This window comes from Atta colombica, unplaced genomic scaffold, assembly GCF_001594045.1.
Source record: "Atta colombica isolate Treedump-2 unplaced genomic scaffold, Acol1.0 scaffold102, whole genome shotgun sequence".
In the NCBI taxonomy this organism is placed as follows: domain Eukaryota; kingdom Metazoa; phylum Arthropoda; class Insecta; order Hymenoptera; family Formicidae; genus Atta; species Atta colombica.
Window position 1 is genome coordinate 1925671 of NW_017259187.1, and position 27629 is coordinate 1953299.

At 33.1% G+C, this 27629-nt stretch overlaps 1 protein-coding gene across 1 annotated transcript in view; it reads left to right on the forward strand.

The window, feature by feature from the left end:
* LOC108687153 (2-hydroxyacylsphingosine 1-beta-galactosyltransferase-like) overlaps positions 1 to 16568 on the forward strand; it is a 31909-nt gene extending 15341 nt beyond the window's left edge. Inside the window, exons 7-8 of the mRNA XM_018192778.1 lie at positions 15259 to 15399; positions 16409 to 16568. Coding sequence (XP_018048267.1) covers positions 15259 to 15399; positions 16409 to 16568 — 301 coding nt within the window. The remainder of the gene's footprint in view (positions 1 to 15258; positions 15400 to 16408) is intronic.
* Positions 16569 to 27629: the final 11061 nt, after the last annotated feature.

The following is a 27629-nucleotide window of genomic DNA, read 5'->3' on the forward strand; positions in this document are numbered from 1 at the left end:
TCCGACGTATTCAGATTTCTATGCGTTAAATATCAAAAGAGCAATGGTAACCCAATCCTTCGTGTTAAATAATATTTTGCTTTTTAACTTTCATGTGTCAAAACATCAATCAATTCTATGGTTCGAAGTAAACATTGTTCACATATCGACGTATACATTTAGTAAATAACAAATTAAATTTGAGTCAAATTTAACACATTTTCTTAAAAATTGTTTAATTTTATATTGTTTTGGTCAAATTCATGATATATTGGATAGAAATAGTGCGATTAATAGTAATGATTAAAAATAACTCGAATTGAATATAATTTGACATTGATTTTAATAACGCATTTCTACGACGAGTCCATGCCCGTGCGATGAAGAAATCGAGAATCTCGTATTCTTTTTCTATCTTTAACAAAAGAATAAACTGGCAAAATTTTGACAGATAAGTTCAGTTGTTTTGTACTCATTGTCAGACTCAAATGTCGAATGTAATATTCGTCGCGTTAGCTCTACAACGACGCTTTTCGGCATTCAAACTCTGTGAGAAAACGTGCAAACCCGGAAACTCGTTCTCCTTGCTCTTCTAATGAATAAATTAACAAAATTTTGACAGACATGTTCAGCTGTTTCGTAGTTAGACATAGAATAATATTCGTCGTGTTGCCTTTAATTATTAATTTCGGTATAATTTCTTTCTTTTTGTTGAAAGAGTAAAAAGTTAATTATGAAGGAAAGTTATAATGTTATTTATACTTAGACCTCGTGAAGTCACATCTGTCGCAGTTGATTTTAACGATGCATTTAAAGCATGCGATGGAGAAACGCAAGTTCGGAAAGGCGTTTTCGTTCTTTTTTAAAAGATAGTAGATTAACTGATAGAAAATTTTAACAGACAAGTTGAGCCGTTTCAAACTTTTAATAATGTTCGTCACGTTGACTTTAACGACGCTCATTTTCTCTTTCAAAAAGGTAGATTGGCGAGCGGAAAATTTTGTTAGACAAGTTCAGTTGCTTTGTAATCAGACTTTATGTAAAATATTTGTTACGTTAACTTTAATGATGCATTTTTTCGACATAATTTTCTAGATTCTTAACAGGAAAAAAATAATAGTAACGATAAATTTAAAATTGCTTTGCGTTCAGACTTAGATATAAATAATTTTTAACATGTTTATTCTGCAATATCGATGTTACTCGCTGTTAAATAATTCGGAAAGTTTCGGCATATTATCGATACAATCGATCAACAGACATCTTATCTTAGAATTTATTGTTAGATGAGCGTAAACATTCAATCGTTAGATAGATATGAAAGGAAAGCGGCCTTAAGAAACGAGATTAACAAATTATATTTGATAAATAAATGTATTTGAAGTAGAAATAATAAAATTTTATCTCACGTTTTTGTAAAAATTTAGATACGTTTTTATAATAATCTTTTTGATTTGTTGATCCCAAATTGCGAAAATATCTTATACTAATTTTTTATTTTAATTTAGATGTAGAGATTTTAAATGTTAGTACGATAAAATTTAATATCTGAGATCTGTTACATCGCGACTCTTCAGCATTGCAGTTTTTATTCGATATTTAATATTATTTCATAATGTGCACGATTTCCAACAGCATTAAGAAATATTGAATTCTGGTACACCTAACATAGAAATTGCGTTCTTCGCGTAAAAACCAGAATCAGAAAATTGCTTTTAACAACGATCACGTTTTGCAGTGCTGGGTAACGGTACTCATTTTTTCATATTTTTCATCTTTTATATGTATATATAAAATTTCCATTTTTCCTCCATATTTACTGTAGCAATGTAAAACGAAGCTCGAAAGGCCCAAAGTGGCATGTTTCCACGTGTTTCTAGTGGCATGTTGTATACAATAGCGTTGATTGGGACGTAACGTTCGCAGTTGCCTGAAAGTTTAGAACGTATTGTCACTCGCATATTCACACGCAGCGTTAAATTCGCGATAAAAACTAGTTGTTTGCCGTCGATCGTCTGTCGTTTTTCTCGCCTATTTTCACGTGTTTCGTTTTAATAATTGCAAGAACTGTATAATAATTGAACAAATCGATATTTGTGTGAATTTTCCCGCGCATAATTTTACATTTATTTTGCACTCTTCGAAACAACTTTCGAAACAATTAGCCATTTGTAACATTGTAAATGGATTAAGGATTGAAAGGTATCGTTTATCATAATTGTTTTAACTGTCATTTGATATTACAATTTCTCTGAGAAATATATAAAAGTCGTTCTCAATTTAATGCGGCGCAACTTATCGCGAGGCTATAAATAACCTATATCGCTTATTTTAGAAACGTAAAATGGGAATACGATACTGAAACATTACGGAATCTCGTTGAGAAAAAAATATCGAATGGCACACATTTTCAGCAAGATTTTTCAGATCTGTCCTTACACAATCGTCAAAACAAACTCATGTAAGTTGGGATGATAAGTAGCAGTGTATATTCCTCGCTCAGCGTGATCTGATAAGACGTAGAGTAAATTAAAGGCCCCAGGAAACCACTATCTCGAGAGCAGCACGATAAAAATATCGTATACAAAGTATACGAAGTAATTTACAACTCTGTGTGAGGTACGAAACGGACAATGCGCGTTTTGCATTGAATGAAACGGTTCGATTTTAATTTCCCTTTCTCCTCCCCTCGCGGCGTTATGCAATATAGAATTATGTGGCATAATAGCATTTCACATTCACGGTTCCACGGAATACGTTTTCGCACTCCGAGTCATGGGACATAAGTTATATATAGCCTATAGAATATCGACAAACACTACGAAGGCACTCGAGAAATGCGAGGCAGATTAAATGCATGTTAATTTCTTATCGGGTGAATCGATCGGTCGTATGTTCTATGCTTAATAACAAGTTGCGAAGCTAAATGTAGATGTGTAAATACTATCAAAGATGAGAGTTTGGTGACTTTGAAAGCGAGCCTTTAATACTATTACATACAATTATGGAATTTCACATTAAAGATATGTTAAGCCATTAATTTAAAAATAAATTAATTTGAGATTTTTGTAGAGATTAGAAAACAAATCTCTCTCTCTCTCTCTCTCTCTCTTTCTCTAACGAATTTAATATTAAAAATGTATTAATTTATGTGTTTTTGTATAAAAGATATTAAAAGATATTAAAACATTTGATTTTTAAAAATTATATATAATATTCGTAAAAAAAAATATAAATTAGGGGGTTTAATGCAACATTAAAAAGTAAATTTAATAATAAAAGATTAATAATAGTGTAAATTTATGAGAGTAATATAAAAAAAACAAACTTATTAATAAAAAGTTAATCTAATCCTTTTTCTAATTGCACCTTTTAATATATACAATAAATAATGGGAAATTTAAATATAATATATTATATACATACATATTTCAGTTATACACACCAAATTTAAAAAAATATAAACTAGGTATAAAGTAGATTTTTTTCTTTTAATGACCTCGTAATCTTCTGATAGCCCGCTCGAAGTTTTTTGTGCTCTTCGCATTCTTACTTCTACTTCATCCTTGTCGCTGTGTGTACACTGACCTGTCCTTAAAATAACTATAAATAACAGATAGTTATATGCGATAAGAGGCCATTTTTTTTCTTACAAATCCTCTGATAGCGATAACATTTCATGTTTTTCATAAAAATGTGAGTGAACGGAACCCTCATTGTTCAATTATCTCCATAGTGACAAATGTGCTTCCGCGGGTGATCATTTGTCTATGGAACCGTGGATATTTCTACGGCTTTTTGAAACGTGTAATCTCTTGTTTCCATGTCATTTGAATATTTCCGTTCTTTGATTAGCTGGCGTTATCCCATAAGTTTGCAGACATAACTTTTCTTTCACAGAGAATTTACATTACGGAAGGAAATGTTTTTATGGGCAATTTAGACATATAGAGAGACTCTCGACGATATCGAATATTCCTTGTTCGAGAGAGAAAGATGTATTTCTAAAAAAGAGATGCATGAAATGCATTAAACGCGTCTCGTGACATTTCGCTACTTCGGTTGAAATACCGATTCAGTCGGTTCTTATTTTAAAATCATCTCAAATAATATCTTAAGATATACGGTTATCTGATTACTATCGCAAGACTGTACTTTATCTTAAATACAAGAATCTACAAGGAATACCGAGCTTTGCGTTTCCATTTATACATATAAATAAACGCTGAAAATCACGGCGATGCGGCAAAGCGTGTAAAGTCTGAATTCATTGAAAGACGAGATATCGCACGCGCGTGATACGCGTTACATGCTTTATATTATCGTTCAAAGGTTAGCGTTTCCATTCGCGCCGCCCTTCGTCGTGTCGTCCAACCTATCGTCTTCTGGCAGTTATGTGCGTTCCCTCATTTGGTTCTTCGTCGTAAGTATACACAAAAGGACAACCGCGGCACGCGGATAGAGTGGCTCGGCGGGAAGACCGGAGGGGTGAGAGAGGAAGTGAAGACTGCGAAGAGGCGGGCGACCTCGTCGCTTGCCCCAGTGGTGCCTCGACTGATCGTCGACGCGCACCGAAACACGGAAATATTTTTATGGTGCCAAGCGACGCTTCGAAACTTTTGTTCCCGCTTACGTTTCTCTCTCTTTCTCTCGTCGCCGTCGCCCCGGTCCTGTCGATTTCCCCCTACCACGCGGCCGCGCTTTCGACCCTCGCCGTATCCCTCCCCCATCCGTCGCTCCCGGTTGGAGAGTCGCGCCCCACTATTCTGTCTCTCTTCTCCCCCGCCCTTTCATTCCTTCGTATCTGCACGCAGCACGGCACAGCGTGCGAGCGATAGAGAGGCATGAATCGGCATACGGCGCGGTTTCGTACGAGCTAGCGGCTTTAACCGGCGGCATTGGTAGTATATCTATGATCTGACCGAGAGACCCGCCGTCGTCGTCGTCGTCTCTCTGCTTACTGGTAAGCTGGGATCGTCGCGTTTACACGTGATCGTCGGTCATTTCGCCGCCTGTGTTCTTCACTGTTCCTCGCCGACGGCGAAGACGAAAACGGCAATGAGCGAACTAATCGTCGCAAAGGCGCGTGCTCGCTTCATAGTAACGGATTCTCCGAAAGAGAAGCGACTATGCCGGTTGTGTGCGTAATATGTGTTTTGGTATCGTCGTTTATCTTCGCCGACTAAGGACGCCGACTAAACGGTGGCCTTCCTGTTGACGTGTGCGTAAGAGATCCGGCCACGTGCGATGTGCGGTCGTGAAGGTGTGTTACCCCGTGTTGTTTTCATGTTTATCACGGAGAGTGCCCGGTACCTATGACAGCGTCGGGCGTTACTGTATATAGACGAAACGGATTTCATTTCTTGCAGTGTGCGAATTCCCTCGGTTGAATTAACGCCAGACTGCATGTTGATTCATGACTCGAGATTCGCAATTCACTATTCGTATGAGATTCGGGAATAGCGCGAATGGATGGATTCGTTGAATCTGCATTGTTTACCAGTCGTGCCGATTCGCCAGAGGAGCGGTTTTTTTTTTGATGAAATCAAGGGGCGCGAGTCACCACGAATCAATCGATTCGTGTTGGTCTCTGTATATAGAGCTACGCCGTGCAAACAATGGACCATTCGCTGAGTGGCTAACATTGTGGAAGACGCATATTGAACAGTGAATGCCTGTGAATCTATTACGAGTAATGCGAATTGCAAATCTAATCACGAATCACTAATGTCACGCTTGTACGCATTGAAGATAGCGAGTTGAAGATTAGATTAGAATTCGAGCTCAATTGGATATTTTTAAAATTTTAATCCGTTTCTTTCCGATTACCTGAATTCCAATCCTCAATTCGCAATTCTCTTTAATTTTCTCCGAATTTCAGTCAATCGCTCAAAATTTGGATAATCTTTTTTAAATACACGTATCGCATACATTTTTATTGGATTTTTACTTAACGTTTTTTCACTAGATTTTTCTCTGGTTTTTGATGAAAGGATCTCTCCAGCAGAAAGGTTTAATCTGATTGGTTTTTCTTTTTCTTTTTTTTCTTCTTTTTTTTCTTTTTTTTTAAGAAGCGTCACGAAACAGTTTTAATTTCGATACTAGTTATCGATCTTCAACAAGAAGAGTAGGATTTCCAAGCAGGAATCGTCAATCTTAAATGAAACACTAATTAAACGGTGTCAACTGTGATGTATACATGAGAAAAATTTGATTATAGATTGGAAATTTGATAAATTTAATTTAGAAAGATACAAATATCGATACTTGTAATTAACCGTTTGCAATGTTTTTTTTTGGCACGCGAAATTGCACTTCTAAATTTCTTCCTCATTTTAAATCAGATTTCAATTTTTATTAAACGAAGCTTTTAACATTTGTGTTAATAATTTATTTAATAATATCATAAAAATATTGAAAAGTAACTCTGAATTTTTCCACATTTTTTGAAAGCTTAAAATAACAAAAAACTTGGATTGAGATAGAGGAAGTAAAATTGTGATTGCAGCCGAAGGCTGTTAAATCACAATTCTATAATTAAACATTCTAGTCAACATAACTAAAAAGTTACGATAACGAGAATTCTGATTGGTTTGATCCAAATATATTATGTTTGTACTTTTGTTGATATAACAATATTAAAACATTTTTATCACTGCATATGCACGATATGTCCGAAAAACCGCATGTTTACGGCAACTGTACGCAGAATTTATTTACGTGCGAGTAAATATCTCGTATGATATATGATGTCCAGTTTAAAAGTGATGTATTGTAAACAGAGCTGTATTTCTCGTTAACATCATTTATCTCGGTAAAGTTTTTCTCCAAGTCTAGCCGTAAACATCTCGTTTCTACCATTCGTGTCGACTGATGATCGATGGTAGATAGTTTCTTTTATGAATTAATAATACATTGTGATATACTGATATAAAATTGCATGGTTCACGCACATTATTAGCGTTTAACCATGAATTCACTATTTATTATCTTTCCGTCATTTAAGTTTATACCTATCTAAACTAAGTAATGCACGTTTTTTCAGACAAATTTCACGACGAAACATAAAGATAACACGCGACTCATTCATTTATGTAACGCCCAGGTTTATGCGAAATGAGTTCATGTCACGTACAGATATACAAAGATTACATTTAGACGTCATACAAGAACGGCGTACGTAGACATAAAACGTAAAAATCCAACGCGTAGGTCTAATTTTTACAGATACGACGATATAAATAGAGCAGAAAAAACCTTCGGTTTATATATAGTTAATATCTGAACATTGCTTTTGAGCTTATGGCTTTAATCATTTATTTACATAAATCCGAGCAGTGTCGAGAATCAAGTGACTACTTGAGAATTTTAACGTCGAGTGTCATTTTTCAAAGAAAACAATCGGAATTGTCTCTCTTCAATTTTGATTCAATAGGAGGGACACATCTTTCTTTCTTTCGGTCCTTCTCTTTGCGCCTTCACTTTGAAGCTGCGATCATTTCTTTGAAGTTATGAACGGCTGGATCTCGTTTTAAATTACTCCGTGACGCATACGAAGCTCGGCAAAATTATAGAAGGACGGTCCCCAGATTGTTTTCACGTTGAATGTAATTTCTTGCTGAAACTCGAATGTCCCATAGGAAGAGTAGTTGGCAAGTACGTGTTTACTAGATTTTCTTGCAATCGAGAATACTTTTCAAAGGGAGATGTCCCATGAGAGAGTATGTCTAGTTAAATATTCCACGTGAGTTAAATCATTATTAAATTGGCTCGTTTGCAGGTTAATTTCCTTTTTTACACGGTGAATAAATCAATTTTGCATATTTTTAATTAATAAGTATCGAACAGACAGAATCGTACGTTTTGCGTTTTTGCGCGTTGAGTGTACACTAATGATTTCATGTACATTAGCATATTAAATATCGACCGCAAGATCGCTATTTAATTAGATAATTTGTCTTTGTTTTTTTGCGGTAGTAGTCTACATATTTTATTTTATCCGTTGGTGTGCATTAGTCCGATTGATGTGCGGTACGGTGCATTTCACACTTTCTCCTTTTGAACAACATGTTCTTGTTTGATTTGAAAGTCCTCGTATTTGTAAATATACTTGTAAATGACTTGTTTTATAAACAGAAATTTTTAATTTGAAATATGAAACTTTATTCGCAAAATAAATAACATTGTATATGTATAAATATTTCCTAAAAGCTAAAGTATATCTATAAATACGAAGTTCTCGTGAAAATATCATTGATCGAATGACACGCTACATAATTTGATTACTGATAACAATAATACGATCGATCGACAGAAAGGTGTTGCAATTATTTATACAAGAGAATTCCCTTCTTGTTCGTCATTTTTGCACACTTAACGTTATTCAAACAAAGAAATGAAATAGAGAAATAAAAAATATTAAATGATGATATTTTTATGGTATCTCATGAACAAACAGAAATTGAAATAGTTCTCTCACTTGATATTTATATGTTTCTAGTGTGGTTTCACATGACGCATGTATAAAACAGAAAATATGTGCCACGGAAAATTTCCCGATTTGTTTTCGAAAAATTGTACCACCAGCTCCGAAAATAAAAACGAAAATGAAAAATGATAGTCACCGTAAACTCCTATTTAGCTGATCTTCCGTCATGAATGAGACGTGAATTTATCATTGGTCGCAGCGTCTTTAACGCTACGCCATTAATAGAACTTCTAAATCGAGTCGGCGAAATGCCTTTTGTCGTAAGCATAGATGTGCTGTGAAACGAATATCCGTAACAGCGCTTTGTATTTAAATTATACACATCGAATGTATCTATCAGCTTTACGTTTCGATAATATATTATGTAAAATTGTTGTATAGATTATTCGTAAATTTAGATGCATAGATATATTTAAATGCGATTTTGTAAATCCGTAAAAAATATGACAAACCCTGTACGCTAAACATAATATTTTCACAATTGTTGAAAATTATGTTTAATTTTATTGAGTGATATAGTATTGCTAATGACGTAAATTTTGCGTACGAGGAAATAGGTCACTTTTAATTAATGTAACACACATTCGTCATACATTTTAAACTTTGAAAAATATTTACAATCTAGACCTTTATAAACATAAATAACTTAATTATTATCTATAAAAAAAAAAGGATAAATACATAAAATTCGATTTTGAATTGATATGGAATAGTCTAATTATCTCCTCCATAATACTTAACAATAAAATATTTAAAAAACTACTTAAAAATTGAAATCATTTATGTTCTCTGTAACTGCAGAGATGCGTTCCAAAACGTAACTTTATTCAAAATACGTAAATTTAATCAAAACTCTACAGTTTACGTGACATTAAATTATATATAATTATGCAGTTACATTTTGGAACTTTCCTCAGGAGATCTAAACTGATATATACTAGACTGAATTTTTGAAAGCTTGTCCTAACTTTTAGCATGACAGATGACCACTGAAGGCATAGCTTAGCACTCAATGACCTTGCATAATTACACATAAAATTTATGTACGATAGCATTTCTGGATTAAATAATTCTGAAATAAATGTTTGTCTACCATAAAAAGAAGTTTTAAAATCTTTGTTAATTTTCTTGATATAATTTGAAAGAAAAATACTTAATTCAAAATATCTAAAGAATTTTGTATTATTATAAAGTCTGATTATTTTTATTAGCTAAGGTTTAATAAATTTCATTTTAATAATATTTTGGTTAATTTTTATTTTTTTATAGGTCTGTTTTTTATAACTGCTCTTACATTTTTTGAAATTAAAATATGTTAAGTATATAAACAGATACAGAAAGAGAAGATGAAACTTTTTAAAATATCATGACATGATACACTTTTATCCCAAAAATGGGATATTGTTGCAGAAATTATTGTTGTAAATTAGAATTATGGCAATACATAATAATCACAGTTACAATAGAAATCATCTGCGGACAGATTGCGTCCGCGACGCGAATAAATTTCCATTTATATCCATCAAATTTATATAGATATATAATTCATATAAAATATGAATAATAGCAAAACGACGTAAAACATATTATCAATTTATCGCTTATCGAAGAGATAAATTATATTCGAAAACAATTTTAGCGTTGTGCTCTTTAATAAATCTAAGTACGAGATTTCTTGTGGAAAATGTTATATAGATATTTTATACTTATGATTCAATTGAAGTTTACTTAAGAGAGTGTTAAAACCTTAAATTTTTAACAGCTTCCGCCTTGGTGCCACGCCCTAGTTAGCCTGCCGGCAAGAATATCGTGCAAAGAGATGAATTTTTGAAGAGGCGGTGCACTCGGGTGAACCGATGCGGAAATGACTACCGTCGCCACGTCGAGAAGATAGAGTTATTCTGTACGACACAAATATTCCATAACAATGTTATACGCATTGGGATGAAATTTTCGAAGCCATGCTTATGTTGGCATGAAATATTGTAACAGCAGCATCTGCGAATAGTTGCAATACAAATATCTGTAACGGTGGTGGTACTCAGGTGGAGGCCTAGGCTTTAGACTTCTCCAAAGTTTGAATTTGTACTCGCGTGGGACATTACGAAGTGTCTCTCCGTTGCAAAAGTAGAAGCCTAACGATGCGGATATTCGCATACGTGCGCCGCATACATGCGTCGCGTTTAGTATCGTTCCAACTCGTGGAGTTTTTGTTTACATATTCGTGTACGATACAGGAATTTCTATTCACAAAATCATACATATATTGTCGAGTTAATACCGTGGGCGAAACGCATTGTGGCGATACGGGAAAATTTTGGAATACAATATCGTTTGATTTCTCTTTTCTGCTCTTCTCTCCCTTTATTCAATATTTTATTTCAGTTTTCATTTCATCGAACGAGAAAATCATTAATGATATTATGCCGAAACTTTTTTCGATCGTTACTGATAACAAAAATTTTACGTTAAAATTATTCATTGTTTAATAATTGTATTTAGATACATTTAATATTACGATTTATGCGTTAAAAAAAATTTTCCTTTGTTACTTTATTGTGGTTACTATGGTTATTATGGTTAATATGAGATTGAATTATTCATGCTTTGATATCGTGATTGCTTTTTTAATTATTTAAATTATTAAATGTAAATATATAATATTTGTAATTGTAAATTATTAATTATATTTTTCAGCTAAATTGTTTTCACAATTTTTCTTTGATTAAATCTAAGAAACAGAAGAAAAACGAGACTTCCGAACAGATTTTTACCTTCATATCTCGAATGTCAAATTTTCTGTTTTAGTGTCTCCATTATTTTATTCTCACGATGTCACCGACTTTTGCTACAAGCACGAAATTTATCTTGTGGTACAAAGCACTCGTATAACGTCACGCCTCGTTTTTTAGAAGTAACGTTATATGACTTTCTCAATTTTCCGTGTGTTCTACTCGTAACCCGAGTCCTGCATCGTTCAAGAGTCACCTGTTTCTCACTGAAACCAAACGTGATATGTTGAGCTCTATTATCCGAAAGATATCTGCATTATTGAAGTGCCCTAAAATTCCCGGAGGTCCAGTACTTGGCGCGTAATGTGAATCGATGCATAATGCACGAGCATGCAAACGTGCGCGAGCGCACATTGGTTCGGAGAATATCCAGGGAGGAACGCATTTGTGATCGTGTTCGTCGATGTTTGCCCTACGATAGTGTGTGCGTAGCGCAGCGATGATCAACGCTCGAACGCCTATCTCGGGAACAACGAGAACGGCCGGTGTGCGTGCGTGTGTATGTGTGCGCGCGCGCGCGTGTGTGTGCGTATGCGTGCCTTTGAAATAACTGGGATTCCATTGCGAAAGTGTGTGTACAACAACCTGCTCGGAGGGACGAAATACGGATGAAACGAGTGGACGACGCGTGGTCGGTTCGGCAACTTGCAAACGCGGACATTCGTTCGTCGCCATCGTCGCCGTTGCCATCGTCGTGCTTCTATAATTTAGCTTCGTCGAGAAATATATTGAAATTTTTCCATTCCTGTACGATCGCAACATTTTATGATGCTTGCCGTTAGTAAAGAAGCGGATCAAAACAAGAAAAAAGATATCAAGTCGCGAGTATTTTAATTATTTAATATTGTTTTGCGTGAAAATTCATTTATAATGATTAAATTCCAATAATTCTTGGCAGATTAATATTACATCGGTTATCGTCACGAAAACATTGTTTTATTTGGATAATGGATTGAAGATACCAAATTTTTTCTATATCAGGAATTTTATCTAACCGTATCAAGAATTATCAGATTTCTAAGGAAAATTGCGAGTTTTATAAAAAAAATAGCAATAAATGCTTCAACTAGGATCATAAATGTTTAAGCAAATATTTTGCACCTTTTTTATTTTTTAAATTATATTTTTTAAGATGCGTTACGAAAAAATTATATATTGTAATATAAAAATTATTATTGTATTATTTTGAATCGTTATAAATTCATCACCATTAAAGAATATGTAAAACTTTTTTTTAAAACTGTTTTTAAAACTGTTTTTTATTCGAGCGAGCTTAATCGCGAGATTAAAATTTTGCATTTGGTTTTGTATAATATCTATTTTTGTAAATTTATTTCGAAACGAAACCAATTATGTTAAATCACGTATGTTTTTTTAATGACTACTTGTATTTCATTATTTCCGTTTTAATAGATGCAATGTAGGCATAAACAAATGTTATCTTCAAATATGTATAACTGCATAATATCTAAAAAATTAATTAAAATTTTTTATTATTTATTTTAATATATAATAATTGCAAACGTATACCTAAGGGACGTAACATTATTTCGATTCGGTTTTGGTAAAATTCACACTTTAACATATAATAAGCCGTCCTTGAGCATAAAAATTATATTTACATCGGGCAAAGCTTTCGCTTAAACGTATTCATCTCATAATTACAGGATAAGCTTTTAGCACAGTGAGTGAGAGAGAAGATAGAAGAGAAAGAGCGGAAATTGTATTTGCATACCGTATAAAATTGATAGCAATGGCAGTATACATATACATATACATATACATATTTGCAATATTTCAACACGATATCTAATTTTCATTTCGCAAATACTATCAATTACCTTCAATCAGATCCGATTGTGCTGAACAATTGAATGTTAAAAGAATAATAGCGAGCGTGGAATAATACGTGCGTTTACTCTGACTTTCTGTATATAAAAACTCGACACATGATAGACGTTTACGGTAAGGGTGATTCGTGACTTTATATAAAACGTTAAACGTTAAATGTACGTACGCTTACAATATATTCGAGATATTCGTATTTAGCATTTAGAAAAATCCCATGTCTTCTTTGCCGCCTTTTTATGCGATGTCATTTTTATCTGACATAAATCGATCATAAACCATATTAATTTTTCATGAATCAATAATCGATATTCTAACGCTATTCGTTCGCCATAAATTTAATAACACGAAAAGAAAAGCTTTTTATCATGCAAGATATTTTTTTTTTTAAATTCACATGTACTTGCTAATACGAGTTTTGAAATATGACGCGATAGTAAGAGTTTAAAGAGCATAAATCAATCTTAAATATTATATTTCCGATATAATAAATCGATATTCAAACGCAATTCGTTTGTCATGCATTGAACAATACGATAGAAAAAAGCCTATCGCAAAAGACTATTTAAATTCCTACTTGCTAATAAAGTTTTACATAAGGTGTGACAGAAACATTTAAAATTTAGAACGACTTTGAAATATTCTGCGATCAATTTAACTTGAAAATTCAAACGACGTTGCTGTAAAGATAAGATCTTTGACAAGTCTCTAAATATGTGATAGCTGACCTACTTTCTATTGCAACTATCGAAAGACTTGTAAATAGCATGATTCCACAAAACAGATTCTACTTGATTATATATCTTGCATAATAAGAGAATCGAGATACCGGATAATAAGTCGATTTATTTAACTATTGCGAGATATTGTCATCGACTATTATTTCGTTTTCCAAGGAAACGTGTAGTAAATAATTATGGTTTGTATTACCGACGAGAATAAATCAATTAAAAGAAATAAATCTATTTTTGATCAAAGTATAGATTTTAATATTTTAGATTAAATTTATATAAGATATCCAATTCTCCAAACTACACACTAAAATCTTTTCAGTCTTGAAACGCATTCATGGACAGAACTAGATTATTAGAGTAGTAATATCACATATTATATCCTGACTAAGGTAATATTTTTCGCAATAAATTAAATTATTTATATTTATTAATATCCTTTAAGATGCTTGTTATAATAATTTTTAAGATCTACTCTAAGCATCTTAAGAATTGTAAATAATTTATTGCGGAAATTATTATCTCAGCCAGGATATAACATGTGATATTACTATTCTAATTCTGTTCATAATTGCGTTTCAAAATCAAAAAATATTTCTACGCGCGATATGCTAGACTTGGGTATACAAATAAATTCATTCTGTGAAATATTTTTGCATTAAGATTCGCTTTTGAACTGAAAAGAGATTTATTTCTCTTAATTGATTTCTTTCGTTTTTGTTTTCTTTATGCGTGATACGTCTCGTACATCGATTAAAAGCACGAGATAATTTTAAGGTCCATTGCACACTGAACGCGATGAGCGATGAGCGATATCTAATTAAAGTTCTGATTTTTCGGATACGATGATATCTCTCATCGTGTTCAGTGTGGAATGGGCTTAAAAAGGAATTTGGGATTTAAAGTGTTTAGATCTATTCAGTCGCATCTTGATGTAGCGAATCTAGATATCGATTATTACGAGAGAAACTTGTTTGGCATGTCTGTTTTTATAAGATATTCTCTCTCTTTCTCTCTCTCTCTCTCTCTCTCTCTCTCACTCTCTCGCACGTTTGATGCTGTATTCAGCACACATATTCAATGCCAGCATATCGCTCATTGATAATTATGCTAAATGAAAGGATTGAAAAACAACGCGCTCACGTCCAATTAAGTGATTTTACATACGCACATGCGCTGTTGTATTACATTATTATTAGCCGTAGCTCTTTTACTGGTTTTAACGGTAAAAAATATCGTTTTTATCTCTATTCTCTCGAAAGTCCGTTGCTGAAAGCTATTCTAAAGAAAAGAAAAAAATACCACGTAACGAGCTTGACGTTGTTTGCGTAAGACGTAATTATCTAGATGTAATTATCTAGATGTATTACACACCGACTGGAATTGCCTTTGTTGTACACGATTCTTTTTCTTTGTGCAGTGATTTCGGAACTGTCGGTATGGCAAGTAATGTAGGACACGGCAATGGTGGCAGTGCTCTAGTGATTCTATTATCGACGCGCCATCGATGTCGGCTAGGTCCACTTTCAGCCAGAGAAACGACGCTGTACCTACGGCTCACGTAAGTACCTCCACGAACATTTCCGAATACCCTTCCTGCGGATGAAACCCTTTCGAACTTAATGAATCGAGCCGTTCCTTTGAAAACGCTCGTCTTGATGATCTCCTCTTATTAGAGGGAAAGGCCATCGAATTTATATAGGGTGGTGCCGAAGTAATCAACAAAATGAAGAAAAGAATTGAAAATTATGATGTGATATTTTTTTGCTTACTAAAGTGATTATCAAAATGACCTATTATATAAATTCTATTAAATAGAGAGGATTCTTTTTTAATGTCGACGTACCGTATTATCGCTTATGATTAACTAAAAATTGCTTACACCGAGAAAAATTTCTAGTTGAGAAAATGAATGCACCAGAAAATTTAGATTATATATCAATAAAAATTTCGGTTATCTCAACTAAAATTATAATAAATTCAAACAGAAGATTTTGATTTGTCTATTTTCAACCAGAATTCTAATGCAATCAGATTTTTTTTCGGTGTACGGTAATTAAGGAACTTAATGTTGAACGAGCAATTTTGAAAGAAGAGTGCGACGATGAAGTTAAATATCGTTATGCTGAAGTTTCTACTCGGCATGTCGCAGTACTTCTTGCTGCACCCATTTTTTACGAGGTCAATACTTGCCTCAAGTTCCAGACTTCGAATTAAATAATGTGAACAACGCGAAACTTCGTCGACTTCTTTATTCCGCGCACGAAGTGCAACCTCATGCATGACGTGTCACTGATGAATGCCCATAGAATAATCGCGGCTGATATTCGATTACCGGTCGGTCGTCGTAGGATCGCGTGTAAACATGCCATCCGAGCTATTTTTGCAGCGCTGTTTTAAAAGCAAACAATTTGCTTTGCGACCGCCTGCGCGCAAAAAAAAATATCGCAGTCTGTATCCCGTAACTTTGGCGAAAAGAGGGGAAAAAAAGGAAAAAAGTCCTCTTCGGTTTTACGCAAAATATACATATGATGCTTTCTCTCATTTTTTAAATGCACTTTTATTGTCAGTTTCGAACACAGGAGTCTTGTGACTTATCCATGTAAATTATCGGTTTGTTCAAAATATTCGGTCATTTTGGAACGCAAGAGTCTGTACAAGACTATCGAAATTGAATTGATTATCGAGGAACTTACGGAAGAAGCCTCCAGGAGATTTCTCAGCTCTTAAAACTCTCCATTACCAATAATGGCCAACCGATTGCCTGCGGGCAATTTTGCGGTATATCCGCTACCAAGTCTCGAAGTAAGGTTCTCTTAAGTAATATCCGTGTCTCAAAATTGTCTACAGAACGCAAAGTCTTATCACTTAATGTGATTCCGAGAATTTTCTTGTGGAAAGACCCCCTACATTTTTCGCTTATATCTTAGTAATTGTCTTTAACAAGTTTGCGAATTCATATAAATTCTCGAGAAACTTGAAAATATCGCTCTGTATATTCAGCAGTCTATCAAATAGATAAATTAATGAAGTCATAAATTCACTGTAAACTCACATAATATCGGCTTAAGGCAGAACTTCAGCGAGTACGTGAAGTATGGAGATTAAGAATAAAAGACAGAAAAAAAGGAACTGGAAAATGAACGGCACATAATTCGATCGTCCAAACGGGCGTCGTAATGAGCACTTCCAAACACGCAGCCGTATACTTCGTCGTTTATGCAGGGTAAGAAAGTATGGATTATCGGCGACAGTGACGTTTATTTGTTTGTCGTCGTATTAGTCCGCTGTTTTTACACCGGGATCACAGTAATCTTCCAATTATTTCCCAATTCCAAGCGAACTCGAACCTTCCGCAGCGTCGCAGTCGCAAAAGACGGCAAATTAACGCGTTTAATGGACGCGTAAACGGAAAACATCCGCCAGCGTGATCGGGACGAGCGTGTTATCTATTATTTGCACAAAAAAAAGCTCATTGTTTACCGCGGAATCCCTCCGATTGGAAAATACCGCGGGATATGTACCTCCAAAGTGAAACTGATTTTCTCTCTCTCTCTCTCTCTCTCTCTCTCTCTTTCTCTCTCTCTCTCTCTCTCTCGCTGTGAGAGAAATAAATCTATTTTTCCAGAATTCAAGTAAATTTGATATCTGACGTTGATGCAGTTATGACTGATAGTTCAGTGTTTGTCGTTTGAACACCAAAATGTTTCAAATGCTGTAAACGAAGCACAGCTGGCTTTTAAGATTAAACTAGTGGATTGTTTCGTTCAAAATTCCATTACGCTTATGCACACAAGTCATTGTTCAGTACGATATCTATGCGGGATTTTATTTGCAGGGAAATATAATAATTTTGGGTTGTTTGATGTTTAAATGGGAAATTTGTGGTACCGCATTGTGTCAAGGCGTGTTGCGTCATGGTGTATACGAAAATATCTGGCCGACAAGGTGGAGATTGTGCCGTGACTAATAAGCGACGAACGTTCGCAGTTCTATGTCAGCGAAGAAATTCGTGAAAAAATCGTTGATTGCGGGTCAGCCGTATAATCGATTTGTCGGTTTCATACTCGCAATTTATTCGCGATTCTACCTATAGGCGTTACAAATATGTATATGCATATTATGCAGAAAATTAATTACAAATGTAAATCAAAGCTGATACAGTTAATATATGATAATTACGAATGTTAATGATAATTATCGCCATATTTGTACTCTTGTAATCTTCATTACGAAAAGTTTTACAAGATGTTTTGTTATTATATAGTTTATATTATATCAGCATTTTATGAAAATCTGTGATTTACATTCGTGTATTGGAAAAAGAATCTGATTGCATCGAATGGAATTCTGGTTGAAAATGAACAAATCAGGATTTTCTGGTTCTTCCATTTCCAACCAGTTTGTCTCAATGCAGGTTTTTTTGAAGAACACCTAACGTTAACGTTCCATCGTATCTCCGAGAAAAGTACATTATCTCTGGGAAAAGAACTCGTAGTCTTTTTCCACAATCCTATCTCGACAGGAATGCTTCAATTTCAAACGTGGATAGCGTTTAAATAGCTTAGCTAGAAACGGAATGACGAAGAAACGTTAATGATACCACCGATATATTTGATTTGCACTTAACATCGTTCAAACAGATCTGCTAAAAGCGAATCGCGATTGAACGCGAAGCCCTTGTCACTTGATAGAAATGAACGTGGCGAGGAGTAAATTGGAACCGCGAAAAACAGGAGATGCGAGAAACAGAGAAAGCGATCGATGTTGCACAATTGAGATAAGACTGAGACATGTATATATCAGTATACGCCATTAAACGTTACACAAGCAATTGAGAGAACGTCATTGGTTTACAGACATGGCGCGATCATAAGCAGACAATAATAGGAGATTCTTTATTGCTTTACGTTTGCTACTGTCAGCAGAGTTGCTGTAAATCCGGAAAAAAACTGTAAAAAAGGGAAAAGTCAAGAAATACCGCACGGGTCAAGGAAATTGCAAGCCTAGAGAATTTGTTGAATGTGTCCCGATGACACATAATATGATAACGATTTGTTTAATTCGCATAATTATAATTATTGTAAGGTAAACAAATCGTTATCTTATAAAAATGGGAAAAGTCAAGGAATATCGCACAGGTCAAGGAAATTGCAAGTCTCGAGAATTTGTTGTCCCGATGACATAACATGATAATGATTTGTTTTTAGCTCGCATAATTATAATTATTGCAAGTTAAACAATTTGCTATCATGTTCTGTGTCATCGGGACAACAAATTCTTTAGATTTGCAATTTCCTTGACCCATGCGATTTCCTTGGCTTTTCACATTTTTATAATTTTTCCAGATTACTACGCGATGTTTAAAAAAGAGTAAGAATGCCGATAAGAGATAATGAAATTATTATTAGGCTATTAATTTCTTTATTACTTTATAATAAATCATCGCGAACTACTAATAACATAGTATTTCTAATAAACGAGCGAAAAATTAGAATAATATATACCGGATAATATATATTTATGATCAATATAAAGTTTATTAGAAAATTATTACAGTTGCAAAACATTGCAACTGTGTATATTGTTTATGTAGCAACTTAAGCGTAATAAATATCATAGCATTAATTAACAAGTTACGCACTTTTTATTTTTGAGACATGTTATTATTGAATGTACGTGCAATTTGTAACATTAACGTTTATTCAATTCGGAACAAGTTATTGCATAAAGCCTTCCCGGAAGAAACCTTTCGCTTGCGTTATCTCGATCGTATAAACTCCGCGAAATTGCCTGCTTGACGGAAGATTTTTTGCGAAGATATTGCTCTCTTAACCCTCCTAATCGTAAATAGCCGTCGACTTACCGTATCTAACCGTTAAGAAGATAGATGCGTATACGTCAGCCATCTCCTCTAGTGACGTCAGCAACGAGGAAATACTGCGATTGTCGCAACGGCATTGAAGTCGCACTTGCATAAATAAGTGGACGTTAAAAAAAATTGTTCTATTAATTACATAGTTCTAAACTGAATATCACTTTTTTTTTTCTCTGAAATTTTACCATAGTACATATCCTAAAGATTTTTTTATATACGCTGAATACAATATCGTTGTCAAAATCTGCATATATCCGGATATTTGGATATTGGGATGAAATGCCAAGAATGCGATTTTAATCATTTTCAATATTTTTTCATAGCAAAAAAAAATTGTTTTTATACAAAATCAACGATATCAAAAGTGCAATTCAATCAGCTTTGAATTTTAGTCGTCAGAATTGTCGTCAGGATTTTTAGTAAATTGGAACTGAATACGATTGCGATAGCATCGTATTCAGTGAAAAAATATGTATTGTATTACATTACTTTGAAGAGAAAAAAATGATTTTTTATTGTATTGGGTTGTCCGGAAAATTCGTGCCGCAAAAGATTTAAATTTAATAAATGAAATTAAAAATTTAAATCTTCTGCGTTTCAATTTTCCTTCAAAATAGGCACGAACTTTCCGGATAACCCAATACTATGTATTTGTACAGAAAATTAAAAAGTGGTAACTATACCTTGATGAAAATAAGTCAGTATAGTTATAAACGTTATTTGAAATCTTTTGAATTGTACTTTTGCCATTGATTTTATTTATAGAAACAATTTTTTGCCATAGAAAATGTTGCAAATAGCTATTATTTTGTACCCATTTCATCCTCATTTATTTAAAATCTTGACATGTTATGCAAATCCTAACAATAATGTTGTAAATGATTTTTTTAGAGTGAAAAAATTTCGTGCTATGCTATGATATTTTAAGAAAATTTAGTGTTGAATCATGTTAACGATGTTTGAACATTACGCAAATCATTATCTTTAGCGATATTTCATACTACAACGATGAAAGATATGATAAAGTTATATTCCTTTATACTATAGTATATAAGGTTTCTTATTTCTTTTCATTTATTTCCGTTCTATTTACTTAATTCAATATGATTGTTATTTGTCACTGCTAGAAGTTATAATTATGTTGGAACATAGATTGATGGTGATTTAAAATTTAAACGATTCAGAAATAGATCATTCAGAAAGATACGTTCAAAAATAAATTTCTAAAAATATACCTTTCCGAATATTGTGTCAAATCAATCTGATAATGATATTGACTGTACTTAGCTTTGTAGTCTTATCATTATTCAATGGTACTACAACATAACACAATAAGATAATGATTGATCAATTAGATTTTTGTTAAAGGCGCGCTCACAATATTCGAAATTTAGAAGTTTGATTAGGCATTCCTTATTTCTGAAAATATACTTTCTTGTTTTCTTAGATATTTTTGTAGAATTTATTTTAAGATTTCATATTTATAATGCATGCTTAATAGATATTTTTCAATCAATTTATCGTTTCGTTTCATTAAACCTTTAAGAGTCTACATTATTATTGATAATATGTTATTCCATTTTCCATTTGACATTTATCTTGACATTTACATAAATACGTATGCTGTAATGTAGCTGTTAGAGTAGTCGATCATAAAGTTACTTAAAAGGGAAATAAGTAAAAAATGCGAGAGAAATAGCAATATATCATGATTATGCGTCTCGTTTAAAAATTGCAAATTCTCAGGTTTTTTCCTGTTGTTACCAGTCACGTACAGAAAAATATATCCACCCTAGCTGAAACGAACTTAACCACGCGAACATCTGCGAATGTCGCAAATCAGTCCAACATGTACGATATATACGCAAGAACGCGCATAAACGCGCATGAATGAGTATAAACAAACATGATTCATATAACATGTCGGTATTTCAAAGATATTCGCATGTTGAAAATTGCGCAATGCAGAAACGGTGAAGCGTCGGGATATGAAAAGTTCCACGTATTGTAATTTGGTGAGAGATGTTTATGTTTGTACCCATGTATTTCATGTGTGATATTTACGTCAGTAAAAAATATATGTTTCCTCAAAAGATAAGAATAGAATAAAATTATATTAGGTATGGAAAAATGTTTCGTCTGAAATGGAAGGGATAGCGCTGACAACGCAGAAACTCACGAGAGCCTAGGTAGGTATCCTCGAGTATTTTTCAAAAACGTTGCTTGATCGTAAGATCAGAAGAGATACTTGGGCATTTGAAGAGATGACATTCAAGCGTTTCGAAAGTGATGCTGAAATGCCAGAGAAATGATACGCCTAATAGTTCCGTGTTCGATTTGCGTATAGCATATATTAAGATGTATTATAACATTAATGTGTACAAAAAAATTAATATGTTACAAAACAATTAGAAAAAATAGAGTGAAAAGAAACGAATATCAGTGAGTGTTGCAATTATTTTGAACACTTCGTGTACAGTAATAAATTTAATATTATGCAACATTCCAGAGCTTGTTCCACCGCGGTTTGCTTCCCTTTGATTGCGTACCTAATGTGAACGCGCCCTTATACCGCATTTCCGCCAAGTAATTTATAATCCAATTATCTTGCCATTCGCAATACTGTGCTTAATAAGTTGCAACAGTAATTTCTTTTGTTACTTCCACGACTGCTCCATTTTTCTAGTTTTTTTTTTTTTTTTGCTAGAAAGTTCAACGCTGTCAGTTGCACTGAGCAAACAAAGTTGTTGTTTTGCATCGTTTTTGTGTTTTCAGAAATTCGAAAGATGTTTTGAAAGGTAAACTTATATATGTCTGTATTTGAGATTGGGAACTATAAGAATACTCGTTGCAAGAACTTATGTTGCACTAAAGTTTTGCAGAGTCCGAGATTTGGAGGGAATTGAATTATATTGGGTTAATTTCGGTATGCTTCAGCTGTTTGCATAGTGTTGTCATGACAACAAATTCATCAATATGGAACGGCACCAGAAACCGCAAAGTTCCACGTCAAAATTTGATTTGCATCGAAACAGATGCTCTAATTTATTAATTGCATTAATCGAAAATTTATCCTTTAATTATTTAATTTATTTAGCTTTGACGTCTTTTTTATCGAACAGCCAAGTTTTTGCAAAAACGATTTTTCCCGATAATTACATTTGCGAATCTATTATCGATAGTCCTACTTTATTCATTTAACGTCTTCTGAAAACTCTCCTTAAATGTAGATAACATCAAATAGCTCTTGGCAAAAATCACTTTAGAATCTTTTCTATCTTATTATACACTTAATATACACTTAAATAAATATTCATTTCTTTTCTGTCTCAAGATTTGCATAATGAATTTTTTTTCAATTTTAAGAAAATATTGATATAAAGTGAAATCTTATCTATTTCCCTTTATTTGATTTCTTATTTATCAGATGTATTATCGTCATTTTATAAAATAACAATATTGATGAGGATTATTCAATATTATTGCGGCATTAATACAACAAATATTTGATCAGTTGTTTACCTTCAATCCTGGTCCAATGTGACCAACTGTTCGTAAATGGCAACTGTATCAGTATACAGCTTATAATATTTACAAAGCTTACAAATATTATCTAAAACAGATCACAGTGAAATTTACTTATTATTTAGTTATTATCTATTAATTTTAGATAGTAAACTTTCGGTGAACAATATTAACAATTTTTGAAAATTTACGCTATGCAATGTAGAAGGTAACTATACTGATGAAACAATAATTCTCGTTCAGCAGAGAGATTAAATTATGCAATAATATTCTATTATTAAATTGGTTCATTGGTACATGTGATGTGATATTATTTGGAGAATTGATTCCAGATTATTCTCAGATTAGTTTGCCAATATTTTCCTGGGGTAAAAATTTGCATAATATATGATTAAAGATTTAAAAAAAATTTTTTTTTTTTTAAATTGAAGAGAGTAATATTCAAACTGAGTGTTTTTATTTCCTATTTACTTATTAATTTAAATTACAGTCAGTGTGACCTTTTTATCCAATGATATATAATTTATTTTTCTCGATTTTTTTTATTACATAAAAATAATTTGAAATTTTTTAGATAGACATATGAATTATTTTTTATGAAAATAATAAATAATTTAATTACGTAAAGATTGAAATTACTTCAAGGGAATAATATTCAAAATTGAAAGGTATTGAAACATTACGTAATCTACGTTTGTGACGTATTCTCTATTCATAAAATAGAGAGTGAAATAATAGCATCAAATACAAAAGGAAAATTATGTGTTTTCGAAGTATTCAAGATGATCGAAAACCTTTCGATTTCAATGTCTGAAACAATCAATGTTCTTCGAAATAACCCGACGTGCTTTATCACTGCTCTCAGCATGCAAAACGATGCATTGTTATCTCACGAATCACCCATTTCCCGATACGCGTAATTTGCGTGAACGCTTGCGCTACGTGCGGCATAGCAGTACTACAGCGAATCAATATGATTCACTCTTCGTTTCGACAAGGTCATACGATGGGGAGTATGCTAGCATGTCGCGATGTCTCTCGCATCGAATGATGGCCTAAATTCTAATCGTTCCAATTCTCGTGATGCGAATTACGCTGTATCAGATCGTCTTTGTTTACGGAAAGTTATTATCATCCCATTTGTTTTCAGCACACTCGGGTTTCTGGTGATAAACGATCATTCAGGTCATCTCAACATAATTTTGAAGGCATTCATGCCCCGCTGTTCTCTTTCATTTACCACTAATATATGACGCAATATATGATGATACAAAGATGTAATTCTCGTGATAATTTACCGCTTTGTTTCTATGAAAATATCGAAATGAAATAGCGATCTTTATGTTTCGTTAATAATCTTTATCTTTCGAGAATAAAAAAAATAATGATGCGTTTAAAGAGATATCGATCCCTTTAAATCGATATATTATTAATACTATATGTTGAAGATAAATGAAATTTCCGATTGTTAAAACAGTATAACCTAAATTTGACTCCATACCAGACACCTGAATATATTTTAGCTCATATCAAATTGCAACAACAGAAACCTGTTTGGCATATCATTTGATTATCGATTTTTTAAGCAGTATTGTTTCACGTCTAAATATCTTTTATTCTTCGGCGTTCGACAATTCTCAAAATAGTACGTTGATTGAGACGAATGATCGCACGTTTCACAAATCTTCCTCTCATAAATCTGCCTCTAAATTTAAAACGACGAAATGACGTCATCTTGAAAGATTGATCTTATTGTTAGACTGATGATTCTCCGTATTTTAACTATTACTTTAATGAGTTTAAAGGAGAATGAATTAAACTATTTGTTTCCGCGATACGAATGAGTTGAAAATGTAATAAAATGTTATTTTTAATTTAACTTTTGACCGGATGGGAAATATTTACAACATTAATATTATTAATTAAAGCTCTTTGAATTAGCGACATTGCGATGCAGCTGCCTAGAATAAAACGACCAGAATTTTAAATCATTCAGAGCTGAAAGGGAAGCCATTTTAATTCCCCCTGCTTCTGTAATCTCACTCCCTTTTATACATAAAAAGAAAAAGTCATAACAGCAAATGTAAAGAGTGCATTCATGGATACAAAAGCTAAAATTAATATTTGACATTTATTTAAAAAAAGGTAAAAAAATCGGTTCTTTTTTTCCACGACAGCTTGTTAGCAAGAGTTAAATATTCTCGCGAATATTTATTCCAATAAAAATAAATTAGAGTGAAATCAATTTTTACGTACTTTGTGACATTGAATTATAAGTACGATCTCGTTTAGGAGTGAGATATTCAGTTTAAAAGTCGCTTATCATAACTAAAGAGACGAATGCCAAGAGATAACTCGATTCTTCATTTACAGGACTGCTTTGTATAACTGCTCATTTTGGCGTATTGTCTATTTTTAAGAGGGAAAGAGACGCGTTTCGTTGAATCTCGAGTCCCGCCGTGTTCAATTCACCGTGAAACGCCGAAGATTTGTGCTACGATTTTGAACTGGCTCCAAGTTTAATCACATCTTACAATAACCACACAGTATGGGTTTATACATCTTATTGTTCGCAACTCGAGACTTGGGCGCGCGCGCAACAATAAACTTGTGTTATCGCACCATACGACACCGAACATTGTCAGTGGAGCACCTACGCTCGAATTACCCGTCGTAATAATGGTAATCACAGACGCGGCGCTTCATTAGTCAAACAACCGATTCATTTTCGTAATCGATAGTTCAATAAAATATTACAATTAAAATAAGATACCGATCGATTATCCTACAAATGAAAAAAAGAACCAACGTGGCCGCGAATGAATGAAAAGCTGCGCGACACATGTTACTATACAGAAAGAATAACTTTGCTGAAATATCTAAAAATTTAGCTATCAGGTTATTAAGATCTTTTCAAAATACTTATGAGCATCAATATTATTAAATTGATTTCAATTTAATTTGTGATATTATACTCTAGTTCTGTTAGAATTAAGTTTCAAGCTGTCTAAATTTCTTGGAGTGAAATCTCATTCTAAGAGAGTGAAAATATAGCCTCTTTGAAGAAGAGTGAAAATATTTTACTTCTTAAAAAAGAGTGACAATTTTCTCTTTTTATTTTCATTCCAAAAAATTTAGAAAGACTGAAAATTAAATTCGCAATTTGCGGGATTGGATATGATTATAAATTTGCACCGAATCATTTAAGCACTAAAGATCTAGCTTGATCATTTCAGGATCATTTATACATATCGTAAACTTTTAACTTACGTAAGCTATAAGCAATTAATCATTCACAGTCGAATGAGAGGAGAATAATTGATTTCATTCTTCTTACATTCTATGATAGTTCAATTTTTTTTTATAGTTTATAGTTTACGATATAAGTTAACAGTTTACGATATGTATAAATGATCCTTTGGGGCCTTTATTTCCTATTTCTTGTGTATTCACAGTATTATAAGATACTTTGTTGGACTAAAACTGAATTTACGTCCTACATAATTATTTTAAGTCAACAAAATTATTATTTTATATCTGTATTCAGCTAAATTTTTAAATTATACTTAAGCAAGTCGTCGTTCTTTCTCTGTATATTCTATAGCAAAGTAAAAGAATAATATTCATGTCATATTTCAGATTGAAATTACAATTTCATGTTTGAGTGATAGAAAAAAAAATTTTATATTATTTCAATCGAGAGAACTCGAGCTTTGTAATTGATGGAATAGAATGAATTCAAATGAAAGTTTTCCCAAACAAAAGCAATGTAACAACGCAATAAGCTCGATAAAAAAATATCTGCATTACAAGTTTCAACGTTGCAAATTTTATTCATCTATACTTACAAATTTAATTTCTCTCGTGAGTCGGCTTTTTCATAATTTTAGAACTTTCTCAAGCTTTCCCTCGAGAGAGAAATCTCATTCAGCAGAAACATTCTTTTGCTTTTTGTACAAAAATAACAATTGTACTTTTTTCATGTTTAATTAACGTACTTTAATTTTCTTTGTTAACTGACCTAGCTTAATCTGTCGCTGTGATTATTAGGATGAAAAGAAACTTGTCCAAAACAAAAGTACCAAAGTGAAAGACAAGTGGACGAGGTGGACGGTTTACAAGCCTAATAGACTGGATAGGAAGATAAGGAGAATAAAACAAGGAGCAAAACAAAGGCGATGATCAATATGAAGTCGCCGTATTAATTAAGGGTTAAATACTGCATTTATGTCCTGCGGATAATCAAAGATAGAGATATGATATACGAGGCAATGTTTGACAAAATCGTAAGAGAATTATTTCTATCCGAGCTCGAGTCTCTCGCCGGCGAATTAATCGGCATGGCGGCGTGACATACGTATATATATTTTTACTCCCCCCCCCCCCCC